We start from the raw sequence: 21,065 nt of genomic DNA, 5'->3' as shown, positions 1-21,065 counted from the left end.
ACCCAAAAGAGTTTCTTGCAACTCTACTTGTACTGGACGAAGTCTCAAATACGTAACAATTGTTACAGCACAAGTTCCGACTTAAGAAAGTGGACATCTGTGATAGAACCTACTCCCTGTCACCCCAGGGAAGCCTCCTGGAAGACTCTCCAACTGAGCTGACATATTTTAAAGACCAAAATTGGCACTCCTCTATGGACTCTCTTCTCTTTCTTTTGCAAACCTATATTCTTCAAACCTCCTTCATAGGGGATCAGGACCAGCCTCGGCAAGAACTGCCTGGCAATGCCCCATCTCATGCTATCTCTACTGCTCTTCTACTTGAGCTTTTTCTGTGCTCTGGGCGCTAAGTGGTAATAGGATGTGCCTGAGTGGTTTCCCTCATTAGCTTGCCTCTGTAAGGGGGAGTGACAGTGTAAAGCCTTAGTTGAGGACTCCTGTTGGCAATAGTATCAAACTTTGCTATGTATGAATTCTTTTTGTACATCTGCCCAGAAGCCACTTAGTGGGGGCATTGTTTGAGGAAAAAAGAAACGGAATCAATATTTCTTATGCACAGCATAATTTATTACATACTACATAATCAGTTGTAGCTACTACTGAAAAAAATGTGTGTGTGTGTGTGTGTGTATCGCCATAAACAAACAGGGAGAAAAACACCAGCATCCAAACAACTATATTCTAACCTAGTTTTCATGAAAGCAAAGGCCAGTGGGCTCATATAAAGGAAATGCCGTCCCCCTTAAATATACACTGATGGAGACAGAAGGGTCTGGTTTTGGGAAAGTCATTAGGGCATGAGCTTCCTATCAGGTGTGTGGAGAGAGGATTCACTAATGTGCTTGGAAGGGAGCATTTATGCATCACAGCCTTCCAGAAGTTACTTCACTCATCTCAACTAATACCATGGGACTGCACTTTTCAGCCCTATGCCTATCCTGACAAGCTCAGTCGGTCAGGGCCTGGTGCTAGTGATGCAGGCTCTCCAGTCAGATGTACAGTGGAAACTCTGTTTTGTGGTTAGCAACAGCACCCAGCCTCAGCTCCCTACACCAGCCTACCTTCTCAGAAAGTTCGCATAAGGGTATTTTTAATTCTGGGGAGCGGACACCATGTCTCAGGTGATCGGGAGGCCACAGTGGCAACTGTCTGACCTGCCCAACTCACAGCCCAGTCATAACAAACCCACAGCCAAAGCTCAGAGCCATTACTCAGCTTCCCCTCCCAGGGCACTGGCTCCCGAGGCCATCTCGCCAAACCCGAAAAGAGAGCCCTACCCAGAGAGAAGGCACTTAACCTCGGCCAAGGAGCCCAGTGGAAAGTTTTATCACTTGTCAGTCAACTGAACTGCAGAGAGGAAAAAAAGAAAAGAAAATTGTGCTTCTGAAAATAATTTTCTGCTCTCTGGGAGGAGATGCAGCAAGCCAAGGAAGGAACGAGATTAGATGCAGATGGGCCATGCCCTTCAGGGTTTGAGTTGTTACAGGGAGGACTGCTAAAGCCTATCCCTCCACAGCAGCATTCATAGTTTATGATGCCTTGGGGAAAGTACAAATAGGTGACAACTGCAGCCCAAATCTTCCACTCTGAGTAAGTACCAAAAGCCCAGTCCAGGCGCTGAAAGCATGGAGCTAATGTGGCCAAAGTTGTGGTTCATACTTATGAGGGCCAAACACACTCAGACAGAGAAGCACTGTGTCCCAGCCACAGCCAGAACCCTGCCCATCAGCTGCCTCACAAATCACACCTGTGGTCACAAAGTGATGAGACAGATGCACAGAGAGATGACTCAGTGCTAACTCTCCCTCAATCCAAAAAAAAAAAAAACACCACAGCCAGCACACCCTACTGACTGAAAGAGCAGGGTCTGCAGACAAGGACAGGCCCACCTGTCCACCCACGCCTGATAATAACATGCATGAAGTTAAGACCAATGACAACTGCTCTTCCTACAGGACAGCTCAGGAGCCTCCTCCTCAGTCCTGACACCCCAAGGCAGATTTTGCCCATTCCTTCTCCCAGGCACCCACTGCAGTTTGCCTAAGGCACCAACATATCAGGTAAAGTATCATCATCAGTGTTTCACTTCCTCTCTGAATTCTTACTCAACTGAGACTCCCCGAAAGAAGAGACTATGGCTCTCAATCTTTTCCCTCCAGGATCCAGCACAGTAGGCCCAGGCTGAAACAGTTCAGAAAAAGACATTCATGAAAGGAATGCTGGTATAGCTGAACGGATACAGCCTCTGTCCCCAGAGATTTGGGGATCTCAAGACAGTTACCTCCTTTTTTAAATACCATAGACGGAACTACTCCCAAATGCACACACAGGCCAGTCACAGCACAGTCAGGCCACAGTCAGTCAGCTGACGCCAGCACACAACAGCAGCTACCATGCATTTGGCTTTCATCACATGTAAGCACAACCTTGAACATTGCTCACCAGACTCTCGCCCCAACCCCAAGAAGAAAGCGGTATCATCCCTGTTGCATGATGCAGAAAACAGACTCAGAGATACTGAGTAATTTCTTTACACCGCTTGAAAGTGGCAAAGCTGAGATTCACCCATGTGTTCCTTAACTCAAAGTTGTTAGCTGATGTCAACTTGGCTCCAACTAATGGCAACCCCATGTACAAAAGAACAAAAAGTTGTCCAGTCCTGCTCTATCTAAATGATTCTTGCTATGTCTAACACTTTTATACTACATTACAATCAGTCCTTAGCCATGGCAGTAGTAGGAAGATTTGATGTATCTCACAGTCATCCTCAAAGTACTTATCTTCCCCTCACTGAGGTAGAAAAGACAGGTAGTAATCTATTCATTTTTACAGATGAAAAAACTGAGACACAGCAGTAGTGAGTCATTTATTCATAATCAGAGAAACTTTGGGTTAGAAATAAAAATGTTAAATTTTTACAAATTTCAAAGCTTATAAAAAAAAACTGAACAGAAATTTGTGGAGAAAAGAAACCCATTAATGGGGGCTGAGGTAGATGTATACTTTACCGGTTTAGGAACACAAAAAAATGTATTATTTATTATTAGGACCACTCAGAAAGTTATAGGAAAATTTTAAATATATTCAGATCTTACAGAAGCTAATATTTTTTAGTTTTCCATCTTAGAAAATGAAGCAACCACATGAGTATCAAAAAAAGTAATTAATATCATAGTCAAAGAGACTTATTGTGCTATTGGGATTTCCCGTCTTCCAGGATGAGATGCAAGCTGAAAAAGTACTGACTTTCAGAAAAGAGCTGAACAACAGACCAAGCTGGGAGCCCATCCCTAGCCATGTGGAGCCAGTTTTCTCTTCTCACTTTCTGGGCTCTGCTTTCAGAGACTCAGCTTCTTCTGTCCCTTAGTTTTACCTCCATGAGACTTGGAGAATCAAACATTTTTCCTGGGTTTACTTCCAAGTCAGTTTTTGTTTTTACTTGGTACATTTCCAAGCACAGGCTCATTTCTTTCACATAAGGAATTTACAGCAGGCAAGAAGCACATGTGAGAGGACACTGGGCAAAAGGTTAGATGACAGAAAGATCCTCCTGGCAAGATCTCAGGCCCCTTGGTGGCCAAACATGTGGAGAGGGTCTCAATTCCACCTTATATGAAAGCACTGTTCAGTCCGTGTTTTCTAAAACACCAAGACAAGAGTAAAATGCTACTGGACTCTAATCCAAACAGCTACAGCAGCATAGACTATATGACATTAAAATTATTCCTACTTCTTAATGAAATCATTCTTCTGAACTTATAGGTGAAATCACACAAATTCTCAACAACAGGTGACTTTTTTATAGGACCATTTGATTAGAAATGATCTTAAAGAATACCATCTGGAGTTACTTGTACTCCAAAACCTTCATATTGAATAGTTTGAAGAATAATTTGAAGGAAGTAAATGCAGGAAAAGAATGATGAAACCTTTATCTTAAATGCCTTATTGGTCCATTATTATGGATCGAATTGTGTCCCCCAAAAGGATATGTTGAAGTCCTAACCTCTATACCTGTGAATGTGATCTTGTTTGGAAATAGGGTCTTTGAAGATGTTATCAGTTAACGAGGTCCTAATCCCTTCTGAGTGGTCCGTTATAAAAAGGGAGAACAGACACAGTGACAGAGACACTTGAGGGAAGACGCCATGTGGCGATGCATCTACCAGCCAGGGATTACCAAGACACATGTGGGGAAAGATGCCATGTGGAGATGCACCTACCAGCCAGGGATTACCAAGAGACACGTGGGGGAAGACACCATGTGGAGATGCATCTACCAGCCAGGGATTACCAAGAGACACGTGGGGGAAGATGCCATGTGGAGATGCATGTACCACCCAGGGATTACCAAGAGACACATGTGGGAATATGCCATGTGGGGGAAGACACCATGTGGAGATGCATTTACCAGCCAGGGATTGCCAAGAGACACATGGAGCTACCAGAAGCTGAAAGACACAAGGAAGGGTCATCCCTTAGAGGGGACAGAGAAACTACGGCCTGCTAATATCCTGAATTCAGACTCCTAGCCTCTGGAACTGTAAAACAATAAATTTCTGTTCTTTAAGGTCTCCTGCTTTGTGGCAATTTGTCTGGCAGCACTAGGTAGCTAAGATAGTCACTAACCATTTTTTTTTTCCCATCTTTTCCAGGCTTCCAAAGTTAGTACCCCTATTTCTTGATCCTAGCTCAGGATTCTTGCTTCACTAAAAGCAAAGGAGAAAGAGGCTCAGAAGGAAACGAGACATGTCATCTTACCTTCCTTGCAAGCAGCATCGCCATTTGAGACACAGCCATGTGGCCAAGGAGAAGCCACACCAGCCGCTGCTTCCCCCATTCCATCCAAAAGCTCCACTCAAAGTCTGTCGGGTCCTAAATGGGCGATAACAGGAGTTATCAGAGGGCTTTTAGTACATATCTGAGGCAAAACACAAACTCCAGTTAATAAAACAACCATAAAAAAGGCCAATATGAGTCCAAGCCCTGTTAACATTTACACACTTGCAGCCTTGACCCCACCATAACCCCCTACCAACCACATCCCCCCACCCACCTCCAACTTGGCTGGTCTCGTTGCCTTTCTCCAAATGCACCTCTTACTTTCTATGGCTAAATGTCTTTGTTAAAGCTGATCACCCATGATCCCCTATAGGATAGGAACTGTTGTTAACTGCTTTTTTATAAAAGATGAAATTGAAGTTTAAAGGACTCAATTAATTTATACATGGTCACATAGTACAAGTAGTCAGTTGAGGAGGTCCCAGTTAAGACAACTAGATGTTTTTACTAACAAGAGAAATATAAATTGGACACCAGTATGGATTGAATTGTGTCCCCAAAAATATGTGTTGTAAAACTTAATCTCTATGCCTGTGGTTATAATCCCATTTGGGAATGGGTCATCTTTGTTATGTTAATGAGGCAGGATTAGTGTAGAGCGTGTCTTGAGTCAATCTTTTTTGAGATATAAAAGAGATTAAACAAGCAAGCCAGCAGAGCACAGATGGGGGAAGAGAGATGCCAAGCCACATGAAGATCGTCCAGGAGTAGAAGTTCAAAGAGACAAGGACCTTCCTCAAGAAAGCTTTCCCCTAGAGCCAGTGCTCTGAATTTGGACTTCCACCCTTTTAAACTGTGAGAAAACAAATTTGCTTGTTCAAGCCATCCACTTGTGATATTTCTGTTAGAGCAGCACTAGTTAACTAAGACAGAATTTGGTACTGAGAAGTAGGGGTGCTGCTCTAACAAATATCTACAGTGTGGTAGTGGTTTTGGAATTGGGTAATGAGTGAAGGCTGGAAGAGTTTTAAGGTGCCTAACAGTAAAAGCCTAGGTTGCCTTGAAGACACTGTTGGTAGAATTATGGATGTCAAAGGCAATTATGGCGAGGGCTCAGAAGGAAGTGAGGAGAGATATAGAGAAAGTGTCTATCGTTTTAGAGAATACATATGGCACCAGCAATAGAATGTTGCTAGAAATGTGGATGTTAAATGTGCTTTTGGTAAGGCTTTAAAAGAAACAATGAACACGTGATTGGACAAAGGAGGAAGGGTGATGCTTTTTATGCAGTGTCAAAGAACTTGTCTGAATTACGTTCAAATGTTCGGTAGAAGGTAGAGCTTTAAGTGATGAACTTAGACATCTGCTACAGGAGATATCTAAGCAAGATCTTACAGGGGCTATATGGTTTCTCCTTGCTGCTTATAGTAAATGGTGAAAGGAAAGAGATGGACTTAAACTGTGCAAAATGAAAACAAAACTTAAAGATTTGGAAGATTCTGTTGTACAAACTAAGCACAGATGTCCTAGAATTTTCACCAAGGACATGGCTATGCAATCTTTCGTTAAGGAGATTAAGCCTGTGACTGATGGATCTAACCAACTACCACAGCAGAAAACCCACCAGTTCCAACTGAAGGGGACAGAGGAAGAATGAAAGGAAAGAACATTGTCTGCCTCTTGGAATTCTACAGGCAGGAAATAGGCCAAAGGAGATACATCTGTTGTCCTTGAAGAAAAGAAAAGAACCATCCGTGGGTCAGCTTGGAGATCAGCAGAACTGTTGGAAGGAGCATGGGATGCACAGCTGCCTCAGTTTCAAAGGCTGGGGCCACTGCCTATGAGGCCTCAAAGGGTGAGGCCACAGCCTTCTAAGTTTCAAAGAGTAAGATCTTCACCAACTCGGTTCCAGAGTGTAGGGCTGCCATTCAGTTTGGCCAAAAGGATGGGGCCAGTGCCCAAAGCTGAGGGGGTGAGGCTACCATGCCCAAAGGGTGGAATAATAGGGCCTGCCCTGGCCAAGAGGATGGGGTCATCACTCAGACAGACTAGGAGAATGGGGTTGCCCAAAGCTGAGGGAGCAGATTTACCATCCTAGTGGGCATGTGAAGGCAGAACTGAAGCCCAAGGCAGAGTGGCCTCTGTCCAGAATCCAGAGAACATGGCCAACACCCAGGGTCTGGAAGGCAGGGCCACTGCCCAGATGGTCCCAAAAAGCAGTGGATTATTTTCAAGCCTTTAGAGCTGTCTCAGGAAAAGACAACTTTCAGTGCAGTCAGTAAGACAGAAGTATAATATACTAACAATGCTATCTAATTTTAATCTGAACTCTAGACTAACAACTATGTTTTTGAGAAAAGCATCCTTCTCTGTGGTCAAAACCAGGATGTGAAACCATATGCTCCGACGGGTCTTAGCAAAGTGACCATCTGCACCTTTCAAAATACACATATTCAGGAAGAGTGCTGTCTGGGTGCTGTTGTTGCCAACAAGATATTTTTGCAAGATAGACGAAGAAAATACATGTAAGCATCTTGTGACCATGATGTATGCATCCTATGAAACTATCTGTAGTCACTATTAATAATTAGTAACCAATCAGAGTGTGATTACTACAGTATCCATTGACTTTCCTGTAATTGCCCTCCCTATGGTTTAGTTCCTCCTTTTACCCCATCTAGGAATCCTCATAGAACAAAACCTCCCCCCATTACCTGGTTCGATTTTCAATGGGCTATGAAGTTCCCCAATTGCAACTGTTTTAAACCCTTAATAAACCTCTCTGTTTTAACTTGAAACAGCATTCAAGTTTTTCTCTACACAGAGCTAATGTAATTTGTTCTGCTGGGTTTGGGACTTGCTTGGTGCCTGTTACCCCTTCTTTTCCTCCAATTTCTCCCATATGGAAAGGAACTGTCTGCTTTGTACCTGTTCTACCATTGTACTCTAGAAACAGATAACCTGTATTCTACATTTCAGAGGTTCACAGATGAAGAGGAAGTTTGCCCCAGGATGGAATATGCCTAAAGTCTCAGATTTAGATGATTCAGAAGGTGAGATTTTGGACTTGGAGTTGGTTTAAGATTTTGGGGACGACATGATGGAGTGAATGTGTTTTGCATGTGGGAAGGACATGAATTTTGCAGGGCCAAAGGGTGGAATGTTATGGACTGAATTATGTCCCCAAAAAGTATATGTTGTAAATCCTAACCTCTATACCTGTGGTTATAATCCCATTTGGGAATGGGTCATCTTTGTTATGTTAAAGAGGCAGGATTAGTGTAGGGTGTATCGAGTCAATCTCTTGAGATATAAAAGAGATTAAACAAGTGATCAAAGAGCAGCAATAGGGGAAGAGAGATGCAGAGCCACATAAAGAATGCCCAGGTGCAGAAGCTCAAAGAGACTAGGACCTTCCTGCAGAGCCAGCAGAGAGAGAAAGCCTTCCCCTAGAGCAGGAACTCTGAATTTGGACTTCTAGCCTCCTAAACTGTGAGATAGTAAATTTCTGTTTGTTAAAGCCACCCATTTGTAGTATTTCTGTTATAGCAGCATTGGATGACTAAGACAAGTAGCAAGGCTCTACATCACTAATTATGCCTCCCTACAGCTGACCATGCATAAACCCAAATAATCCTTAACAGTTCACCCCAGCCCATAACTTTCCCACACAGGGACACACACTCTAAGGTTGACTGATTATCTAACATTCATAAACTTAGAGCAGCCATCATCATATTCACTACTGAGAGCTCTCAACACCTATATTTAAGAATTTACTGAACTGAGTAAGTTAAACTCGGTTATTTACTCTTAGGCTTCAATCTACAGCCTGGCAACACTGAGAACTCTGTGTGGCTGGTTCCATTTGTAGCTGTCTGCCCTCCGCATCCATCTTCTCAAGACACTTCTCCTGACCAGTTCACAGCATGACAGTCCCAAACATTGGAAAGCACACTTGGGAATGGGAAGACCTCCCACATTTGAGGGAGCTAAAGCTGTCCTCCTCTGACTCACAGCTCCCAGGTGGCTCCCACACCATGGCCAGGTCATAATAGTTCAGGACCTCTTAAATTGTAACTTTAACTTCCACAGTTTTTCCTATTTTTAACAAAGGAAAGGGTCAGGACCTGCTGTTCTTATCTGCCTCTTCCCTGTATACCAGTAGAGTTTTGCTCCAGGTGCTATGGGAAAATATAAAAGAATTCCTCACCCTTGAGAAGCTCACAGTCTAAATGGGAAGACTTTCGGCACCAACACCACCATACCCCACAATCCAGACATGTGTGTCTGTCAGTTTGGCTGGGCCATGATTCTCAGTGTTTATATGTGATCACCCCCATGGTGGAATCTGCTGTGAGTAGCTAATCAGTTGAAAGGGAATTCCCTTGGGCATCTGGATCCTGCAGCTGCCTCCTGTTCGTCTGACCTCCAGTTCTTGGGACTTGAGCTAGCAACTTACCTGCCGATTTTGGGATCTGTCGATCTTCACAGCCTGTGAGCAAGAGCCCTGCTCTCCAACCTGCCGATCTTGGGTTTGCCAGCACCTGCGGCTACATGAATCAGGAGAAGCCTCTATCCTGATCCACAGACTGAGGACATTCCAGCCTCTATAGTCTCATGAGCCATTTCCTTGATATAAAACTCTCTCTATATATATCTCTATATGCTTTACTGGTTTTGCTTCTCTAGAAAACTCAGCCTAAGACACATTCTAAAAACAAACTGCACAGCAAGAGTGGTAAGGTGGTATAATTCAACCACATTCATGCATGTAACTGACAGAGACCTTTCTTTCCTTCTCATACAAATCACTGATCAGCATTTTAGGGATATGTTTTCTAATTACAATCCTTAAAGCAGATTTTTTTAAGTCCATTTTACAGATGCTGATGTATGGTACAGATGCAAGGTCCCTGTGTGGCACAAACAGTTTGCACACAACTACTAACCCAAAGGTTGGAAGTTCAAATCTACCCAGCAGCACCACAGAAGAAAGGCCTGGCAATCTGCTTCCATATAATTACAGCTAAGAAAACCCTGTGGAGTGCAGTCCTACTCTGAAGCACATGGGGTCCCCATGAGTCAGAACTGACTCAATGGTGACAGGTTACAGATGAGTTAACTGGAGGTCAGAGAAGGCAAATTATTTGCTCAAAGCTATTAAGAGGGATTTTAAACCCAGGCCTGTCTGATATCAAAGAGGAAGGCCTTTTCCAGGATATCTCTACTTGTGCTGGCCTCTCTATCTGGACAACCCTAGCCCTACCCATACACACACACACACACACACACACACACACAAAACACTACCTATCTCCAACTAGAAAGTGCCTCCTGAGTGCTCTGGTAACCTCAGAGCCAGCCCAATGACCTGACTCAATGCATGGCACAATTCAAATGTCAGCTCAAGGGTGATGCCTCCCAGCCCTCCCAGGCAGACCTCATTGCCCTCCCCCAGCCCCACTTCCAAGCCACTCTGTTATTTACACCTCAATTGTAGCACTTTTATAGCACATTTTATTTAGTTACTTCTCGTATTTTCCCTCTGTAGGGAAAAAATAATAAATTCCCTGAGCAAGAACCAAGAACCTTGACTTAATCAAATTTGTGACATGCGTGCCCAACATTTAGCAAGCCATTAAAATGGCGGGGAGTGGGAGTGAAGGAGGGAGAAGACAGTTCTCTTCACAGTTCTGTCCATGTATGATCATGGACAAGCTACTGAACTTCTGGACCTGGGTCTTCTTGTGGGTAAATGAAGGGCTGAGCTAGCATGATGTCTAAGATTCCTTTCAGTGAGTGGAAAGACAGTTACTTTCCAGGTTATAGCAAAAAAACACTACGAGAGTGCTGGTCACCCACAGACTCTGAGCCCTGACTGAGTGCCCACCACACAGGAGAGAGGGTGTGACTTCCCCCTCTCCTGCACCCTCGTGACCATCAGGCCACCAAGTTCCACACGAAACCCAGTCTGCCTGCTTGTTTCAGTGAGTTCCCACCTATGCAGCCTGCTTCTTCCCCAGATTGGTGAGAAAGTGTCAGAGCCTGCAGCTTAACTGTGTGGTATGATTCTGCCCACAGCATGACAGGAAAACAGCCCTCAGAGAGGCTATCAGTATGTGATAAAGTCCAGCGTTAAGTCAAGTCTCAGGTTCTCAGGCTGCAACGTCTGTGTTTAAATGTCTAAATCAAACATTAGAATTTTTAAATGTTAAATTTTTTAACGTTTTGATTTTTCGATGATTTCCTAACGTTGCCAAATGACCTTTTGTTAACTTGTGCACTTGTACCTGGAGGCTCAACTCATTTTCAAAATTATCTTAGTAGTTCAAGGGCGGAAAGTTAAAAACAAACATTCCTGGAAAATGAGGATCTTAAGCTGCCCACTCACCAGTGAGTAATTTTTCCTCTTTGAGCCCTGAAATCTCATTACCCTTAAACCTCACTAGATTATAACGCTCTCCCCCTTGGTCTCTCAGCTGGGGTGCCACACTGCTAAAACGGGAGGGTGGCCAAGGCTCTGCTTTTGTTTTCTTCTGAAACTCCCCAGACAAGGATGAATTAAGCCACAGGCTTAAAGCCCATTTTCCAGCCAAGGACAACACAAGCACATGGCTAATAAGGCAAGGGCAGTGGGCTGAAGTGTTGTTAAAGTACCAAGTGCCACGTAAAGCCCCAAGGCACCCACTGAGACACACCAAGTGAAGCAGAGAAGGTCATCCTGCAGGTGTCATCCGTTACCCCAAGTTCACTTCTGGTTCTTCCACCCAGATTCTCCCAGAGCCTCGCCTCCACTCAATCACCACTCTTAACAGTAACTGAAATTGTAATTAATTTTTTTTTAATTATTTGCCAGAATTTAGAGAACTGAAACTCTGCATTTTAGGGATTCCAAAAAAAAGCTAGAGCTGTGTGTGTGTGTGTATGTGTGTGCATGTCTGTTTGTTTCATTAAGTTCAAATTCACTTAAGATGAAGCATTTTAAAGTGTAAATTTAGTGCATTCACAACATTGTGCAACCATCGCCTCCACCTAGTTTCAAAACATTTTCATCGCCCCAGATGGAAACCCTGTGGCCATTAAGCTCTCCATCACTCCCCATTCTCTGCTCCCCTCAGCCCCATGCAACTGCTGATCTGCTTCTGTCCGTATGGATTTAGCTATTCTGTGTATTTCATATAAATGAAATCATATAACATTTGGTCTTTTGTGATTGGTTTCTTTAAATCAGCACAGTGTTGTCAAGGTTCAAGGTTCACTCCTGCTGTAACATGTCTTTTCACGGCTGAGTGATATTCCATTGTAGGTACATACCGCATTTTGTTAGTCCATTTATCTGTGATGGACACTTGGGTTGTTTCCACCTTTTGGCTATTGTGAATAATGCTACAATGTACAAGCATTATACAATGTACAATGCTACTTGTACATTCCTATACAAGTAATTTCTTAGGGTCCATGTTTTCAACTCTTTTGGGTATGTACCTAAGCATGGAATTGCTGTCATATGGTAATTCTAAGGCGCTCTAGTGGCGCAATAGTTAAGCACTTGTCTGCTAACCATAAGGGGATTTGAACCCACCAGCCACTACTCAAGAGAAAAGACCTGGTGATTTGCTTCCGTAAAGATTACAACCTAAGAAATGTGATGGGGCAGTTCTACTCTGTCCTATGCGATTGCTTTAAGTCGAACCAGGCCTGACATCACCTAACATGATACGTTTGCTCCATGTTAACTTTTTTGCGGAACCACAAGAAGATTTTCCACAGAGGCTGCACAATTTTACATCCCAAGGTCAAACAAGGCCTTCCTAAATTAACCCTTTATCTGCATGGAGTTGCTGGCAACACAGAGAACTCCTTCAGCGAGGCTTCTTCCTGTTCCAACTGTTCCTGCCTCCTTTTGGGCAGACACATTAGGAAATCTCCTGTTTTAACATTCCAATTGCATTGTAAGGGCATGAATGAGTCATGGCTGGAAATAAGGGGGCGCAAATGAGCTTTGTAAGTGCTCCCTGAAAATTTAATCCTGTCAGTCAGCAGGACTTTACCCTGGCTTCTGAATTTTTTTATTTTTGTTTTGTTTTGTTTTAACTGAATAATTCTTCCCACTTGTCTGAACTCATCTTTCTATTAAGGTCAATAAAAAGGCCAGTGTGGCTATTTACCTAGTGATGAAATCTGCTTTGATGGACACATTTATTACCTTCCACAAACATGATCAGGAACTGAAAGACTTGATAGCGATCTCCTTAGTACAGCCAATCTTGGCGCAGTGCCTTCAAGGAGAGTTTGGGACCTCAGAATTTTGAAGTTAAATTCCTCAGGGCTCAGGCAGAGCTGCAGCCTGACTAGAATGTTCCAGTACCTCAGTGGTCAGACCTGTTGTTGATTTCTATGCTTTCTGGGACCTTGCAGAGAGAACAGATGGCGATTCCCACAGAATTAGCTGAGGGAATGAACATCACTAATGTAAAGACCCATGGGCTTTAATATTCATCAGAGTAAAGGGCACCCAAGAACTCAGACAAAAGGGTGGTCTCAGAGGAAGGTCTGCCTGGGAGAAATAAGGAGGAATCCCAGGGGCAGGAGGCCTGTCAGTGAGCAGTTCTACCTTGGATCTAGGGCTGCACTGGTGTGACCTTTCTATTTCCAGTAGATACTAGTTTCACCATTTTGTCCACAACAGGATAAGGCAGGGAAAGGGGCCTTATTCTCGTAGCAGCTGATGGCACCAGTGACACACTGTGTGTGGCAGAAATCATACTATGCTCACACTAAGAAGACTCAGGCTTGACTTCCAGTTCTGTTCCCTACTGTTAATATGACCTTAGGCTAGTAAGTCCTCACTTACATAATTAGAATTAAATGTGATAGTGAAAGCTAAGTGATTTATTAATGAAGCCCAAAACATAAGATCAGAAAAGTCAATGCATCTAAAATTGAACTCATTCCTCCAAACCTATCCTGCTTCTTGCTGTCAAAAATAAACCCTCTAAGGCAAGGGTCTGCAAACTTACCATAAAGGGCCGGATGGTAAATATTTTTGTGAAACAGCTCAATTCTGCCCGTATATCAGGGAAGAAGACATACATAAACAAATGTGCATGGCTGCGTTCCAATAAAACTTTTCTGGCTACATGTGAAGGGTGAACTAACAGGGTCTGCGGATGGATCTGGTGTTAGGTGGCAGAGAACGAGAAGAGTCAGGGATGACTCAAAGGACACTGGCCTCCACACCAAGGCTGCTGGCCTCCACACCTTCTTTCCTCTGACAAGCTCTGGGAGTACCTGTCATCCTTTCGGCCACGTCTTCTTCATGCTAATCTTAGCCCACTCCCTCCATGCCACATCTCTCTGCCCCCCTTGTTTCCTTCTCAAAATCTGGCTCTTAAGAAAAGACCTTCAAAACTTTTTCCACTGAGATATGAATCAGCAATAAGCATAACACAGTATATACCGGATACAAAAAGTGCACCTTTTGCAAAGGAGATCTGCATTTTAAGGAAACAGTGTCTTTTAAAAATTTCATGAATAAAGACCTAAAAAAAAACCAAATGAAAAACTTTACTTACAAAAACAAGCAGAGGGCCAGATCTGGCCCATAGGCCCTAATCTGATGAACCCTGTTCTAAGGAATTACTAAATTCCCTAGTCCCGTGATTTACCTACCAGTGGGAGAGGTCAGGAGCCTTGTTTAATTATGCATATAAATGACATTTTTAGACACTGTGCTATCAGCTCAGCAGTCTGCATCCACAGATGAAGCAGTTTCTAATGAAGGCCATGGAAGAGAATCAGTCCATTCTTTAATCTTTGTTATCCAGGAAAAGCTTGGAGCTACTGCACTCCCGCACTCCCCCACCCCCCACCCCACCCCCTTAAGCTGTGTAGGGCCTGTTTTGATCCTAGGACTATCCTCCAACCAAAGTCATACCTTTATCACCATATCTGATCATTCACTGCCCCACTTAATATTCTCCAGTTCCCCTTAGCATTCCAGAGTGACATCCTCAGCAAAACTCACACAGCTGTTCATGATCTGGCCCTGCCCACTTTCTCTTCATCCTGCCTAGCCTTGCCCCCCAGTACAGCCATGCGGACCTCTCTGAGTCATCCACATGCGCCGTGTTCATACTCCCTTCCAGCGGGACCACGCTTTGCTCCCTCTCATTTGGAGAAACCTGTCCCTCAAACACCATGGTAATGATGACCTACGTTTTGGTTCTCAGCCCAGGTGAAGCCTCTCCAGGAAGCCTTCTCTAATCCACTCCTTTCAACCTGGATTCAGCATCCCTCGTCTACGCCCCCACAATGCACTGTGGTTACCTTTATCATGGCAACTGTCACACTGCGTCATAATTGCTGGTTACTGAGCTGCCTTACCACTAGATTGCCAGCTCCTTTCTAACAGGGAACACACACACACACGGTGTCCCTAGGTGGTGAAATGGTTAACATGCTCAGCTGCTAAGCCAAAGATAAGTGGTTGGAGTCCACACAGAGGCACCTTGGAAGAAAGACCTGGCTATCTACTTCCAAAAATTATTTTTGAAAGCCCTATGGAACACAGTTCTACGCTGACACATGTGGGATTGTCATGAGTCAGAGTTGATATTAAACAGCTTATTGTACATAAATTTAAATAAATATATGATTAATATATGTATCTAATCGATACATACATAATCAACATACATGTAATGAGCTGCTAACCACAGGATCGGGAGTTCAATCTGCCAGGCGCTCCTTGGAAACTCTATGGTGCAGTTCTACTCTGTAATGAGTATACATGTGTAACCAATATACATATAATCTATATATATTATGTATATATATATATATATATATATATATATATATATATATATATATATATATATTCAGCATTGTATCTCCAAGATGCCAGTATATACTAAATGCTTCTTTGTTGAATTTTATTCAATAGTCAAATCATTTTGAAGAACCTGGTGTAAGTATAGTCTACTATGGGTTGGGAAAGGGAAAGAAAAGATACAAAAAAAATGGAGAACCTGCAACCTGCTCTTGAAAGCCTTTATAAACATAGTTAGAGAATGCAAACTTACAGGACATTACTGGTGGATAATCGGCTCTGCAAATCACCTTTACCAACTCAAGGTCTACTCTCTGGTATATCAATAACTCACTCCAAAGAAATGGGCAAAATAGAGTGCCATTATAATAAAGGACCTATTTCATGATTTAATTATGATAATTAAATAAGTTAAAATATGAAAAACAGAATAGTGTCTGGCACTTCTTAGGTGTTTTCTAAGTAAGTAAATAAATACATAAACAAACACTATTTTACTTTTATAGCCCCAGAAACACAAATCCAGGAGTCTTCAAGCTGCACACCCTAAAATAGATAGATACTCATAAAAGAATGAGAAAGTTGAACTGCTCAGGATCCCTGTTGCTATTTGCTGTTGAGTCCATTCCAAATCATGGTGGCCCCATGTGTGCAGAGTAGAGCAGCTCCACAGAGTTTTCAAGGCTTGGCCTTTTGGCAGCAGATCACCAGGTCTTACTTTCGAGGCACCTCTGGGTGGGTTTGAACTGCCAGCCTTTCAGCTAGTAGTCCAGCACTTAACCATTTGTACCACCCAGGGACTCCCCAGTCAAAAAAAAAAAAAAAAGGAAAGAAGAAAGACTCTAGAAACTGGACTGAAAAGAGCGAATCCATGGTTACCAAATGGGAACATCAGCATTCAGAAAACCTGCAATACCCAAAAAGCGGTGGGAAAGCAACCATCTTAACCTTCTCCTTGAAATAAAATATCTGCTCTGTATGGCAAGTCCTGCCAACTGGCTCAATCAATACTACTCCAACCCCCTTCTAGCATGACTTCCTATACACCGGATACCAGAAGGCAAAGAACTGCACTTCCCGTAACTCTTTGCAGCTGCATATGACCTAGCTTCTGATGAGAAATACACAAAGATGTAGAAAGCTAAAGAGCAGCATTATACGGGGGCTCTGAGGCTCTTGGGAAAGCATGGCGGCAGAGGCCCTTTGGTTGTTCTATACCAGCCACAGAGGAGACACAGGGTACTGTCGGGCCAGAGGTCCACAGGAGCCAAACAGCAGCAGTGCCGTGGCTTCCCGGTTTGGTGGCTTTTGCTAGTGCACCAGGGCATGAGGTTTTCCAGCCGGCAGCTGTGCAGCAGCAGCAGCAGTTTTGCAGGATGACTCTAGGAATTCATCCTGGAAGCCCACTTAGTGCTTGCTCCTACAGCCCTTGCAATTATTGTGAAATCTGCCGAAAACCTTGCAATTAATCCCTTCCTGCTTAAGATGACACGAGTGGATTCTGTTGTCTGTTAGGGAACCTGAATTGGCATACTATGAGCAGAATTTCCTTCAGATGAGACTCCAGCTCCAGGTTTATAATTCACTTTGAGAAACACTACGTTGAAACAAACCTGCTCGATGGCAAAAACTGAAATAGAAGGAAACGCCAACTAAGTCAGTCCCAGTGGTGTTCTAGAACTGGATAATGAAGGCAGTGAGTATTTACATCGGAATACATCTACTCATCTATATCGAAGCTAAAGGGAATATGACATACTTGTCTATTCTTTTCATTACTGCATCTCTTTATACCTCAGGCACAACAAACATGAAGAGTTTAATACATTCGCCATTTTCTTTTTTTTTTAACTTTTATTGTGCTTTAAGTGAAAGTTTACAAATTGTCAGTCTCTCGTACAAAAATTTATACACACCTTGCTATATACTCTTAATTGCTCTCCCCCTAATGAGAGAGCACACTCCTTCCCTCCACTCCCTCTTTTTGTGTCCATTTGGCCAGCTTCTGACCCACTCCAGCCTGCCATCTCCCCTCAAGACAGGAGATGCCAACATAGTCTCAAGTGTCTACTTCATCCAAGAAGCTCACTCTTCACCAATATCATTTTCCATCCCATTGTCCAGTCCAATCCCTGTCTGAAGAGTTGCCTTTGGGAATGGTTCCTGTCCTGGGCCAACAGAAGGTCTGGGGACTGACCACTGGGATCCTTCCAGTCTCAGTCAGACCATTAAGTCTGGTCTTTTTACGAGAATTTGGGGTCTGCAACCCACTGCTCTCCTGCTCCCTCAGGGGTTCTCTGTTGTGTTCCCTGTCAGGACAGTCATCGGTTGTAGCCGGGCACCATCTAGTTCTTCTGGTCTCACGCTGATGTAGCCTCTCGTTTATGTGGCCCTTTCTGTCTCTTGGGCTCACAATTACCTTATGTCTTTGGTGTTCTTCATTCTCCTTTGCTCCAGGAGGGTTGAGACCAAATGATGCATCTTAGATTGCTGCTTCCTAGGGTTTAAGACCCTAGGTGCCACTCTCCAAAGTGGGGTGCAGAATGTTTTCTTAACAGATTTTATTATGCCAATTGACTTAGATGTCCCCTGAAACCATGGACCCCAAACCCCCGCCCCTGCTATGCTGGCCTTCGAAGCATTCAGTTTATTCAGGACATTTCTTTGCTTTTGGTTTAGTCCAGCTGTACTGACCTCTCCTCTTTTGTGTGTTGTCTTTCCCTTCACCTAAAATACTTCATACCTACTATCTAATTAGTGAAAACTCTTCTCCCTCCCTCCTTCCTACCCCCCCCATAATCATCAAAGAATATTTTATTTTCTGTTTGAACTATTTATCTAGTTCTTATATACAATACTTATCCTTTTGCAACTGACTAATTTCACTCAGCATAATGCCTTCCAGGTTCCTCCATGGTACGAAATGTTTCATGGATTCATCATTGTTCTTCATCGATGTGTAGTATTACATTCTGTGAATATACCATAATTTATCCATTCATCTGTTGATGGGCACTTTGGTTGCTTCCAACTTTTTACTATTGTAAACAGTGCTGCAATAAACATGGGCGTGCATATATCTGTTTGTGTAAAGGCTCTTATTTCTCTAGAATATATTCCAAGGAGTGGGGTTGCTGGATCGTATGGTAGTTCTGTTTCTGGCTTTTTAAGGAAGTGCCAAATCGATTTCCAAAGTGCTTGTATCATTTTACATTCCCACCAGCAATGTGTAAGTGTTCCAGTCTCTCCATAGCCTCTCTAACATTTATTATTTTGTGTTTTTTTGATTAATGCCAGCCCTGTAAAAAAAAAATTTTTTTGTTGTTGTTTTTTTGTTGGAGAGAGATGGAATCTCATTGTGGTTTTGATTTGCATTTCCCTGATTCGACAGCACTGGGTTTTGGGTAATGGCTAATGATCGTGAGCTTCTCCTCATATATCTGTTAGCTACCGGAACATCTTCTTTAGTGAAGTGCCTGTTCATATCTTTTGCCCATTTTTTAATTGGATTATTTGTCTTTTTGTAGTTGAGTTTTTGCTGTATCATGTAGATTTTAGAGATCAGGCGCTGATAGGAAATGTCAAAGCTGAGAATGTTTTCCTAGTCTGTAGGTAATCTTTTTACTCTTTTGGTGAAGTCTTTGGATGAACATAGGTGTTTGATTTTTAGGAGCTCCCAGTTACCTACTTTTTCTTCTGCATTATTAGTAATGTTTTGTATACTGTTTATGCCATGTATTAGGGCTCCTAGCATTATCCCTATTTTTTCTTCCATGATCTTTATCGTTTTAGATTTTATATTTAGGTCTTTGATCCATGTTGAGTTTGTTTTTGTGCATGGTCTCCTAGATACATCCAAACACGTTGAGAGACTGAGTTACTGGGACTGAGGGCTAGGGAGCATGGTCTCAGGGGACATCTAGATCAATTGGCATAATATAGTTCATAAATAAAATGTTCTACATCCTACTTTGATGAGTAGTGTGTAGGGTCTTTAACAGTTGTGAGCAGCCACCTAAGATACATATATTGGTCCCATCCTGTCCGGGGCAAAGGAGAATGAAGAAAACCAAAACTATAAGGAAAATACCAGTCCAAAGGACTAATGGGCCACATGACCTGAACCCAGAACAACTAGATAGTGCCTGGCTACCACCACTGGCAGGGATCAAATAGAGGATCCTAGACACAGCAAGAGAAAAATACAGAACAAAATTCAAATTCACGAAAAAAGACCAGACTTACAGGTCTAACAGTGACTGGAAGAACCCCTGAGACTATGGATCCCAAGACACCCTGCTAACTCAGAACTGAAGCCACTCCTAAAGTCCGCCTTTCAGCCAAAGATTAGACAGGTCTATAAAATAAACAATAACACACTTGAGGAACATGCTTCTTAGTTCAGTCAAACACACAAGACCAAATGGGTAACACCTGCCTAAAAGCAAATACTAGAAGGCAGAAAAAGAGACAGGAAAACTGGATGAATGGACATGGAGAACCAGGGGTAGAAAGGCGGAGATGCTGACACATTGTGGGGATTATAGCCAATGTCACAAAAAAAATCATATATAAATTTTTGAATGAGAAACTAATTTGTGCTGTGAGCTTTCACCTAAAGCACAATAAAATTAAAAAAGAAAAAACAGCAGCTCGATCCACCAGACTAAAATTTGTAAACAGAGGTAACAGAGATCAAATCATGAAAGGCCTCTAAGGAGATCATATTAAGGAGTTTGGATTTTATTCTGAGAGCAGCAGGAAGCCATTAACGAGCTTTAAGCAGAGGAATGATTAGACCAGATGTGTGCTTTAAAAATGACTCTGGCTATAAATGGAGAATGGACTTCAGAGTGGTCAGGCTATATAAAGGCCAAGAGGCCAGTTAGAAAACTCTTGCTATCATCTGTTGTTAGCTACCGTGGAGTCACTCTGCTCATGGCGATCTTATGTACAACAGAACTTTGCCTGGTTCTGCAACGTCCTCGCAATCACCAACACGTTCAAGTCTATCTTTATAAAAAAAAAATCTTTATAGGTATGGTACAAATCCATCTCACCAAGGGTCTCCCACACCCTTGTTGGCCCTCTACTTCACCAAACATAATGTCTTCCTCCAGCGATTGATCCTTCCTGATGACGTATCATATAAAAACAAGTCAATGTTCTGTTGTGACCATAAGGTTTTCATTGGCTAATTTTCAGAATTATATGTCTCCAGGCCTTTCTTCCTAGTCTGTCTTAGTCTGGAAGCTCGACTGAACCCTGTCCACCATAGGTGACCCTTCTGGTATTTCAAATATTGGTGGCATGACTTCCAGCCTCATAGCAACATTCAAGCCACCATAGTACAATAAACTGACAAACAGGAAGTGCCTTGCTATTGTCCAGAAGAGATGGTCTGAACTACAATAGTGTCATTAGTGAGGAAGAAGAGCAGTCATTT

At 42.9% G+C, this 21,065-nt stretch overlaps 1 protein-coding gene across 9 annotated transcripts in view; it reads right to left on the bottom strand.

Moving 5' to 3' along the window:
• HHAT (hedgehog acyltransferase) overlaps window positions 1-21,065 on the bottom strand; it is a 658,603-nt gene that overhangs the window by 570,739 nt on the left and 66,799 nt on the right. For all 9 annotated transcript variants that reach the window (XM_049858611.1, XM_049858614.1, XM_049858618.1 and 6 more), the window contains exon 4: window positions 4,762-4,875. In XM_049858611.1, the coding sequence (XP_049714568.1) occupies window positions 4,762-4,875 (114 nt within the window). The remainder of the gene's footprint in view (window positions 1-4,761; window positions 4,876-21,065) is intronic.

The sequence above is a fragment of the Elephas maximus genome, chromosome 18 (assembly GCF_024166365.1).
Source record: "Elephas maximus indicus isolate mEleMax1 chromosome 18, mEleMax1 primary haplotype, whole genome shotgun sequence".
NCBI classification, from domain to species: domain Eukaryota; kingdom Metazoa; phylum Chordata; class Mammalia; order Proboscidea; family Elephantidae; genus Elephas; species Elephas maximus.
The sequence above is the reverse complement of the archived record's forward strand: the minus strand, read 5'-3'. Positions and strand labels throughout refer to the sequence as shown.